Genomic DNA, 10,948 nt, shown 5'->3' with positions numbered 1-10,948 from the left:
ATTTTGTCCAACATAGTTGATAGTATGTCTTCGGGGCTACCCCCCAAAAAGATTTTTATATGTTTTTGGCGGAATTGTCTCCGGCGACCCCGAGATCCACTCTTGTTTATGATCATGATAGGAAAGTATGTTTAGCGGTGCTCAGCAGATAGGGCCCGGGTACCCGTCATGGCCCTCCAGTTTAGGTCGTGACATATTTACACTTCACTAAGTTTGAAAAAGAAAAAAAACCTTAATGATAAGGCTAAAATTATTATTATTATTATTATTATTATTATTATTATTATTATTATTATTATTATTAATTCTCTCTTGATTTACTAAAATGGACAAGTTAAAGATTTACTATATTTAGTATACTCCCTCCGTCCCAAAATAAATATCGTTTTTAGCTCATTTCACATCCATTTAGAAAACAATAAAAACAATGTATAGTTTATCCAAATATCTTATCTATTAAATGTTTCTTGAGGAATCAGCACTACTAAGAAGTGGTTGTTCTTTAATAGTATAAGAATATAGTTGAAACAATAATATTTTTTGTCTTGACTTCATAAAGCGATACTTATTTTGGAACAATTTTTCTCCCCTAAAGCGATACTTATTTTGCGATGGAGGAAATACTAGGCAAGTAAAAGAGGACGGAAAGATTAATGCTATTACATGATAGTGGTTCAAAGATTTGTCATTCTCCTAAAGCATTAAATCGTGCAATAAAACCGTACTTTATACACTATATATAAGCATGGGTTGGGGATGGATCGTCGTCCGTCCCCAACTCATGTTTAAAAAAAAAAAAAGAGTGGACCCCATGTTAAAAAATTTAAAAATATATTAAAAAAAAGCCCTCCAAACTCATGTAAAAAAAAAGGGTGGATCTCATATTAAAAAAATTAAGTAATATTAAAAAAAAAAAAGGTGGACCCCATATTTAAAAAAAAAAGGCAATATCAAAAAAAAAAAAAAAAACGTGCACCTCATATTAAAAAATCAAACAATATTCATGTAATTCGCAAAGTATTCCCATTAAGTCAATAATGGTGGATTCATTGCCACATGCATATCAACCCATTATCGGGAGCAAATGAAATTATTATACAGCAAAAAACGTGGACCTCATAGTATTGCTTTTCTTCAAAAGATTTCTTCAAAAGATTAAGTAGTCAAACCATACAATTTCCTTTCTTTTTTTATATTAACTTGAGATCTAATCTAGATATTTAACTGTTGTATTTGCTATCCGCCATGTCATTTATTTATTATGTTTACTAAAATAAATATACTTAAAATATTTATATTTTACTTTTTATTCTTACTCTAATAAATGTGAAAAGAGATTAATGTCGTAAAAGAAAAAATAATATTAAATGGAGATCAAATAATAAATAAGTTAAATTAGTCAAATTATAATTCTAATTGACGTTTCCTTAAAAAAAAATGCAAAAGACAACATGATAAGTAAATGAGCTAAGCCAAGAATATTCACCAAAAATAAAAAAATAGTAGTCCTTCGTTTAAATAGAAAATCAAATTTCTATTTTGTTTCGTTTTAAACATGTAAAATTAATTTAATAATTTGAATTAGAATTATCCAAATCAAAATTTGATAAAAATAATAATTATTGTTTAGGTCCAATCTACACACATTAACAATATAATATTTTACACCTTTAAAATTAATCGAATTAAAATTTAAGTACTAATCGAAACTTAAATATTGCTATTATTTTTTGTCGAAAGAGAGGAAAATAGTTTCGTTTTAAACAAGTCTTCTCTTTTAAAAAGTATTAATAAATTTTTGCAAACTTTGTATTCGTTGCAAACACTAATATAATATGATTTTGGATACGGAGCACAAACTACAATGTTATATTAATCGTATTTTGAACATAGTATATATATGTGTGTGTGTTTGTTTATTAGCAATATAAAATATATATATTATCACTACCCAAATAAAACTACATACACATAGATACATTATAATCCAAAGTGTTGGGCCCGTGCCCAGCACGGGCATTGGAGGTGGTATCATCGTCCACCTCCAACTCATGTTAAAAAAAAAAAAAAAAAAGTTGGACCTCAGATTAAAAAAAAGCAATAAAAAAAATAGACCTCATATTAAAAAATCAAGCAATATCAAAAAACAACAACACACATAAATACATTATAATCTAAAAATGTTGGGCGTGCCTGTGCATAATCCATCTAGTCATAAAATAAAGGCAGAATACCAAAAAAATCCCCTCAATTTGACACATTTTGTTCAGATCATCCTAGTCTTAATTATCCTCTTAACCTGTGTATTTTCCCTTGTTATGCGAAGAAGTTTGATTGGCATATAAACTTGTAGATGCACAAGACCATTTGGGGGTGCCAAATTATTTAATCTTTTATGCTTAGAATTCAGATATCTTCTACTTCAACTTGATATTTGTCAAATATGGCAACTAGACTTTTATAGTTCCATGTGGGACATAGAGTAGCTGGAAGGCAGTGGACATCACTTCTTAAGTCTTGATCTTCATATCTTGAAACTAATATTAATAAAAATAAGAAAAAGAAGAAGTATTTGATCTTCTTTGTCTCTACAACTCAAGAAAGAATAGAGGATATCTTTTACTAATTACAGTAATTAAACTTACCTAGTGAAAATGGCTTATGCTGAAGTCACATCTTTGATGCAGACACTACAGAGACTCATGCAACTTCATCCATGTCCAATTCAGCCAAAAAGAAAAAAGAAAATTGAATCTCTCCTACAAAAGGTCAGTTTCTTACAAGTCTTTTTTGATGACTCTGGAAAAGATCAATGCAACGATCATGAGGACATTAAGTACTTAGAAGGAATTATTAGAGATGTGTCATGTAAAGCAGAAGATTTAGTTGAGGAAATTATGTTTGATTATTCATCTAGTTCAGGTTTAAAGAAGATTGCAACTAAGTTTCTTGACACTAATCTATATAGAAAGATTAAATTTATTGAGGTTGCAATTACAAGAGTTTATGATGACATTTCTTCTATCAAAGTTAGACCAACAACAAGTTCCTCTTGTTATGGGGGTTCGCACGATCTTACACCACCTTTGAGTTCACAAAAGGATGTTGTAGTTGGTCTAGATGATGATTTTCTAAGAATTGCAGATAAACTAACGGGGTACCCTAGTAAGCTAGACGTTGTGGCAATTTTTGGTATGGGGGGTATTGGTAAAACTACTCTTGCTAAAAGAGTTTATCATGACAAGTTAATAGAGTATCACTTTTATATTCGAGCGTGGATAACTATATCGCAACGATATAGTGTGAGGAATTTGTTATTGGGCCTTCTGAATTGTACCTCCCGAGTTCCCTTTAGAATGGATGAACTGGGAAATGAAGAATTGGCTGAACAACTGTACAAAAGTTTAAAAGGAAGGAGATATCTCATCGTCATGGATGATATATGGGATACTAAGACATGGAATGATGTGAGAAGATATTTTCCAAATGACAACAACGGAAGCAGAATAATGGTGACTAGTCGAATCATGGAGGTTGCTGACTTTATCAACCCATATAACCGTCCTCATCAAATGCGTTTCTTGACAGCAGATGAAAGTTGGAAGCTGTTGCAAGAGAAGGTTTTAGGATTAGAATCCTGCTCTGATTACGAAATGGAAAGGATTGGAATGCAAATTGCACAAAAATGCAAAGGACTACCACTAGCAATTGTTATGGCAGCAGGAATTCTTTCGAAAGTAAGCGCGACACCAAGTAGATGGAGTGCTGTTGCAGGAAGTATTCATTCTTCATTTGTAACACAGGAGTCGCGGGAATGCTTGGATATACTAGCATTGAGTTACAATCATTTGCCACATCATTTGAAGGCATGCTTTCTTTACATGGGCGCTTTCCCTGAAGATCTCGAGATCCCTGTGTGGAGGCTCATCAGGTTATGGGCTGCTGAAGGGTTTATAAAGTTGGAATCACCAAAGACTTTGGAATGGGTAGCACAAGAATATTTGCAGGATCTCATCGACAGAAGCCTAATTTTAGTGGGCAAGAGATCCTATGATAGAGTCAAAACATGTAGCATTCATGATGTCTTGCGAAAGTTTTGCCTGGAAGAAGCTCAACGAGAAAAACTTTTGCATGTTGTTAGAAGGTTCGAACCACATTTTTGCCAAGGCGCTCACCGGCGCCTACATTTCCATTTGGACATTTCTGCCTACTCCTCCTATACATATTCTAATCCATACCTTCGATCTTTCTTGTCATCAAAAGCATGCTCGGTTTTAGAGGGTTCCTATTTCGGTTGTATGGGCTTCAAATTGCTTCGGGTGTTGGATGTAGTTAGCTATTACTTTTACCGTTTCCCCATTCAGGTCATAAAACTAGTTCATTTGAGGTACCTCGCGCTCTCCATCAATTCTGAGCTTCCTAGGTTGATATCCAAGCTCAAGAATCTGCAAACCTTAATCATTTATTGGGGAACCAAGGAGACGCGCACTCTTCCCTTGGAAATTTGGAAGATGCCAATACTAAGGCACATCCATGTGAAAGGAGATGTTTTGTTAATTGAACCCATTGCTAATCACTCTAAAAAGAACTTTCAAGTCTTGGGGAATCTGCAAACACTTTGCACTATTACTATTAGCACAATCAACTTTTTGCATGGACTTGTTGCTACAATACCTAATCTAATGACATTGGCCACTAATCTGGTAACCAACGGAAACTATGCAGATTGGCTTGGTGATTGTCTCAACAACCTAGTGCATCTGTACTCACTTGAAACTCTGAAGTTGCTGTTCAACTTGCCAATGAAAAATCCTCGTCCCTGTAATTCTATCCAACGCTGGGATGCATTCCCGCCGAATCTCAAGAAGTTGACTTTGAGCTGCAGCCTTTTACCATGGGAAGACGCTAAAGTTCTAGGGAAGTTACCAAATCTTGAAGTTCTCAAACTGAAACATTTGTCCTTCCAAGGACCGGAATGGGAAACCAATGAAGAGGGGTTTCATCAACTCAAATATCTGTTGGTTGAGAGCGCAGACTTGGTGCTTTGGAAGCAGGCCAGTACAGGTGGTTATCCATTTCCAGCTCTCCGACATTTAGTTTTGAGGTTTTGCGACAAGCTAAAAGAAATCCCTTATGAAATTGGAGATATCCCATCGTTGGAAGTTATGGAGTTGCATTCCTGTAGCCCTTATGCTGTGAGACTCGCTACAACGATTCAAGAAGAGCAAATTAACTTGGGAAACAGTTGCCTTGAAATTTTCATTCATCCAGCTAGGTAGGTAATTAAGGATTTCTACTAACTCATGAGTCCCTTTTTTCAGATGATTATTGTGAAATCATGAGGATTTTTTATCATATGTTGGAATCACAGTATTACAAACAGATTCTTGATAACTGCTTCAAAGAAAATCAAAATTGATGAGATAAGCAAATTTAGGATTGATAGATTTACATACCAGATGCACATGGTCATCATAAGATATGTAACACGAGGGCCTGCTTCTAACCACCTTCTTGGATACCTATATATCGAATATCATAACATCTGACTGTATAAATATTCTGCTATGATTTAATGTTAATTTACATCTTCCATGCAAACTTGTTGCCGCAACTGCTCTTTCTTATATGTCACTTGATTGAGTGTGTGTGTGCAGGATCCAATGGTCATGATAAGAAATTTTGCATTCATGATATGGAACAAAAATAGAAGAGGAACTACTACTGTTTTGTAACTAGCTTCCTGTAAGTTAAGGTACTGTTGATCTATTCTATAGCAATTACTTAATTGAAGTCTAACAAAATGTTTGCGCTAAATCTACAGGATAGAAGAGGTAGTTGAAGTTAGAAAGTAATTCGACGATGAGCCTATAAAGTTTAGTCACTTAAAACTCTCAGAATTGATAAGAAGAGGCAGCATTTCACTCCCTATTCAGTTTTCGTCATTTGGCTAGTAAGTATTGCAGTGTTTTGTAATCATTGTGAATGGCGACTCTTAATTTTGTTCTCTATGATTTAGCCGCAGCACTTTGCATTGTTATGAACAGTGAAGTTAAATACTTGGCTAATTTGTAAACTGCCGCAGTTCTAATTTGATAACAAAGGTTAATTGCAGCACTTTGTAAACAGAATGAAATCATAAACTTGGAGGAAGCAAATTTATATTTCATTCCCAAGATTATGTTTCATGGTCAATCCAAAATTTCAGATTTTTTTTGCTTGGTCTTGGACAGGGCTTCTTACAATTTCCTCACAGATTATTAGGCACCTAGTTCGGATAGCAAGGACCTAAAGTCTTTGCATAACTTTGAAGTTAAGAAATACCGTAATGAAAGAAACATGAGTTTGTCGCTAGGTATTCGACCAAATAGATTGTCCAGTTCCTGTAGAACCTATCACCAAAATACCCCTAGAGAGGGATGGGAGTAGTAACTTCATCATTTGTTGAAACTATGGTTGAAATTCCAGAATCCTTCCCCATATATTTCAACTTATAAACACCCTAACGACATTTGTGTTGACAAACAAAATTATTACAAATGAAAAGTTAAAAGAGCAAGAGTACTATGCTGTGAAAAGTTTTAAGTTCTATGCACAGTGGTGCAGGAAATAATTACATCAATTAACTATTGCACGCCTTCTATTCTTAGAGATAGTTGCTGATCATGGCTTAAAGCAAATTTGTCAGGACAAACAACATAAGCTGAGCTCTGTCAAGAGAACCAAAGAAGATTCTAAGCTAAAAGCTAAAATAACTTGATGTGTTGTACAACATTTCAAGAGAAAGCATTGCCAATTTGTTCTCCTTAGAAATGTTGATGCATAAAAGCTACTTCAGCAGAGAGACTCAGATGATCACATATTATATTCTTTTTTGACCTACTTTTGTCATTCACCACTCTCATTGCTAGGTTATATTTGGAGGGTTGCACTGAGGAGGCATGGAGAGTATGTGGACTCTTCTCGCAGCATAGTGGAAGAAGGGGGGAGGGAGTTCTCAATCTCGGAAACGGTTCCAATGAATTCTAAAGAAATGAACGAGGAACCGTATGAGATGAAACTCTCATGCATGTACGGTTCTCATAGTTTACGTGAAGAACTTTTCCTCGCGCAAGAAGTAGGGTCATTATAAGGCTGTCTATGAGACTTATATATATATATATATATATATATATATATATATGCGGTGCCAAATCTCTAAGAAAAATGTTCTTACATGTTGAATTTGGTGTCATTAAGGTTGTCTACGAGACTTCTCTTATTTGATTCATTCATTTATTTCCATAATTTCATGTGTTTCTCCAGACCAAAACAAAACAGAAAAATTCTAATATTGGGCTCCCAGATGGACCAAGACCCCCAAGCCCATATTGGCCCAATTAGCATTGCAACAACAGAGTTTTCATGTCACTTGACTGTGGCCTTGATCACTTTATGCGAAATACAGATTCCATGTTTTAATCATTTTCAACAATGATGGTTTAATTTCACTTTGCATCAACAATGTTTAATATGTGAATTTATTTATTTGTATATTAACAAAGGCAATGAAGTATCGAATTTTTATAAAAAAATTAAACAGAGTAAAACAGTTTTATAACAGGTTGAGTTATGACTCTTGATATAACTCATTTTGATCTGCCCAAATTTGACCTATACTACCTATTTTGATATCTGTAAGTGAAATAAACAACGTAAAAGGGCTAAAAGTGCTCATAACATTTGTGATTTGTCTTAAAAATGCCTTTCGTTAACCTATCGGCTCAAAAACGCCTCGAACGATATCTTCTACCCTTTTAATCATTTAGAGGCATATTTTGGACCTTTTCAATTGCTCGGTGATATACTTCAAATTTTAGATAGAATATAGCTGAAAATTTGATATCGCACTTATATTTCTAAATGTATCATTAACCTACCTAAGGCGTTCGCTCAAATTAAGACAACAAATCGAAAAAAGAGAGTAGTTATTCAAGTTTCAACAACTGATCCATTCATCATGTTGTTTCAGAGGCGGACCCAAATTCAAATATTATGAGTTTGAGTTCGAGATTTTACCACATCTCATTTCATTTACTAAGTTCGAAATATATTATTTATACTTATTTTAAGATTTTTTTTTAACATATATATAGAATTCAAACTAAAGCTACAGATTTATCCGAACCCGTAAATCATACCCTACGCCCTCCCTTCTGCTGTCGAGTGAAGCCAATATAATACTTCTCAAAAAGAATATTTAATGAAATCAAAAGAAACAAATAAGTCAAAATGTATTGGTACCTTATCTAAGATTGGTGCTTCTTTTGAAGCATAAAATTAAATAATCAGCGAATAAAATAGCACATCTAATTTCCACCTTAGTTTGCCAACCGTTGAAGAGGCACACGAGGAAACACAAGTCCACACCTTAGTTGTCTCATAGTCTTCAATTTTGTTTTTATTTTTTGCTCGTGTCCGATATTCAATTTGGGGCCTCAATTAATTTGAATTCGCGCAACGTAAGATTCATTAGAGAGAAAATAATTCCTATCATAACCTTTTAATTTCCAAAATTCGAACCCGAAACATCTGATTGAAAATGAAAGAATCTTATTCATCCCACCACAATCCTTGATGATGTTGTCTCAGAATCGATGAAGGTGAGGACGCTTGTACATTTCGTTTCCTCTTTAATTTGTAATTTCACACACACATGATCCACAATTATTACTTTATTTATTTGCAGTGTCACATAGAAGAGGACTCTTGTTTCTTTGAAAGTAAAAGATTCGATGTTGCATGAGAAAAGACAGAGATGCATGATTGTTTATTATTATTATTGTTTATTGGCGGTGGCTGAACTAGTTTTGAAACTTCTTATAAGATAATTCAAATAAAATTTCATATCTAGTATTTTAACATTTTGATTTAAAGTAATTTTTGAACCCCGTTTATTACTAAATAGAACCTTTTCTTACGTTAAAGAAATTCAACAAGTTATATATAACTAATTCAAACAGTATAATTTTTGGTGAATGAGATTCAATCGAACGGTTTAGTATATGCTAGCTCCACCCCTGATTATTGGAGTTATTTTTCTAAGTATAAGATCCAATAAAAAATATCCATAGCCGACGAGTGTTGTTGGATGATAAAAATTCTTTTAATGAACGTATATCTCGAGTTGTAACGGTAGGAATAGAATTTCATTCGGTTAGGGATCATTTTGCATTCATAGTAAGCCTTACCACATGAATTCAAATTAATCGGATTTGTAGATTTCGGTACTTAATATATTAATGGAAAACAAATTTGTCCTTGTATGTTCTATTTTCACTCGTAACGAGGCTCTTAATGGAATCAATTTGCTCTAACTATACCTTTCTGTCAAACACATGAATATTTTCGTGAATGAAATGACATTACTAATTAGTTGAGTGTTTAACAGCTAATCTTTGCATTGTCATTGACTTCTTCGGCTAATTATAACTAATTTATTAACGCTTCAATCCTAATTGTCAAAAGTTAGCAGGGGGAAGTATAACTAATTTAGGTTGAAAATGAATTATCTGTCAAGTCAGCAATTTTATTTTTCCTTAATAATCGTCAACTTTTTGTCTTTAGTGTATCACTTCTGCTAAAATTAAGCAAATTCATACAACGAAAGTTTTTCATTGAACTATTTCTTTTCATGATAGAAACATGATATGCTTGCAAAAAAAAAAATTCGAAAATTATTTTCCGTGTATTTGTTTCTTGATTTATCATTTTTTAAATCATACATCAATATATGAAATCGAACTTGAAGTTTTTTTTGGCGGTAAACGATATTTGTATTAAAAATTAAAGCACACCATAACAAATCTTTTAGGACTTAATGTAACGCATTTTACATTGCATATTTAAAACCACCGTCCAACATATATTTAATCTTTTTCAAATGTTGCGTATAATTAGTTAAGAATAGCACGAATAATTAATTATATACAAGTTAGTCTAATATGATTATGGCCTTTTTCATTTATTTAATACTTTAGATAACGAACCTCTACCGAGCATAATTGAATATACTTTTTTTTCCTTCATATATATATATATATATATATATATATATATATATAAAATAAAATAAAATAAAATAAAACAAATAGGAGAAACTAAAACAACACCTTCCGAATTTCTACTTTTCCCCTTTATATATTTGCCATGACAGTGTTGGGATTTTCTTATACTAATTAGTGAATATTTTCTAATCATAATTAGTTGCATTAAAAGAGTTTGTACTATTCTGTTCCATTTTTTTCAAAGTTTTCAATGCTTGTCTTTTTTCGTTTGTATTGTTCTTTTCAATTAGGTGCGTTGAATTAGGATCGATCTTTACTCATTTTCGCATTTGACACTTTCTTCTACTCCAAGAGTTCTACATATAGTGCCAAAAATAACTACTAAAAAAAGTTTTCAAGTTTAAGTTAAGTTCTTGACTCATCTTTGTCGATTTTTTTAAATTTTTTTTGGTCTCCCATCCGGTGTTTGATACTCGCATTGAAACGCGATTAATTCGGATTGCGCCGCGTATGACCTATCAGAGGGAAGCATTAATTCCCTACCAAGAAACTTATCATACCCAGAGCTTAAACCCGAGATTTTTGGTTAAGAAAAGAGCAGCTCCATCCGCTGCATCCCATACTTGATGATTAAAGCAAGTCCTGCTAGACATGAAATTTTTTAGACCATTTCTCGATTTGTGTGTGACATAATTAAATTGTTAATTATGTTACCAAGTGTGCGTAGTAGCTCAAGTAAATATGACTTTGGATCCAACAAAACCACCAAAATAAAATTACTTTAACTTTTAAAATTTATAAATTTTAGCCAGTATAAACATTGTATATTTTATGTATAATCAGTGATGTGCTTGCTTTATACACTGATTATACGCTTAAAGTATGCTCTAACTATGGCTGCA

At 33.0% G+C, this 10,948-nt stretch overlaps 1 protein-coding gene across 4 annotated transcripts; it reads left to right on the top strand.

Annotated features, from left to right (window-relative positions):
• The first annotated feature begins 2,500 nt into the window (after positions 1–2,500).
• Positions 2,501–7,076, top strand: LOC132065352 (putative late blight resistance protein homolog R1B-16). Of its 4 annotated transcripts, none has more exons than XM_059458698.1 (4): positions 2,501–5,279; positions 5,658–5,745; positions 5,825–5,953; positions 6,912–7,076. In XM_059458698.1, the coding sequence occupies exon 1, from the start codon at positions 2,655–2,657 to the stop codon at positions 5,277–5,279; it is 2,625 nt and encodes an 874-aa protein (XP_059314681.1). In that variant the 5' UTR covers positions 2,501–2,654; the 3' UTR covers positions 5,658–5,745; positions 5,825–5,953; positions 6,912–7,076. The 4 variants fall into 4 exon arrangements, with proteins under 4 accessions (XP_059314681.1, XP_059314682.1, XP_059314683.1 ...); XM_059458699.1 differs by having other exon boundaries at positions 5,658–5,755; XM_059458700.1 differs by lacking the exon at positions 5,825–5,953 and having other exon boundaries at positions 5,658–5,755.
• The last annotated feature ends 3,872 nt before the right edge of the window (positions 7,077–10,948 follow it).

The sequence above is a fragment of the Lycium ferocissimum genome, chromosome 7 (assembly GCF_029784015.1).
Source record: "Lycium ferocissimum isolate CSIRO_LF1 chromosome 7, AGI_CSIRO_Lferr_CH_V1, whole genome shotgun sequence".
NCBI classification, from domain to species: domain Eukaryota; kingdom Viridiplantae; phylum Streptophyta; class Magnoliopsida; order Solanales; family Solanaceae; genus Lycium; species Lycium ferocissimum.
This window is presented reverse-complemented; position numbering and strand designations above follow the sequence as displayed.

Excerpts from the sequence above, each read along its gene's own strand:
- LOC132065352 (XM_059458698.1), top strand. The coding sequence starts at position 2,655 with ATGGCTTATGCTGAAGTCACATCTTTGATGCAGACACTACAGAGACTC.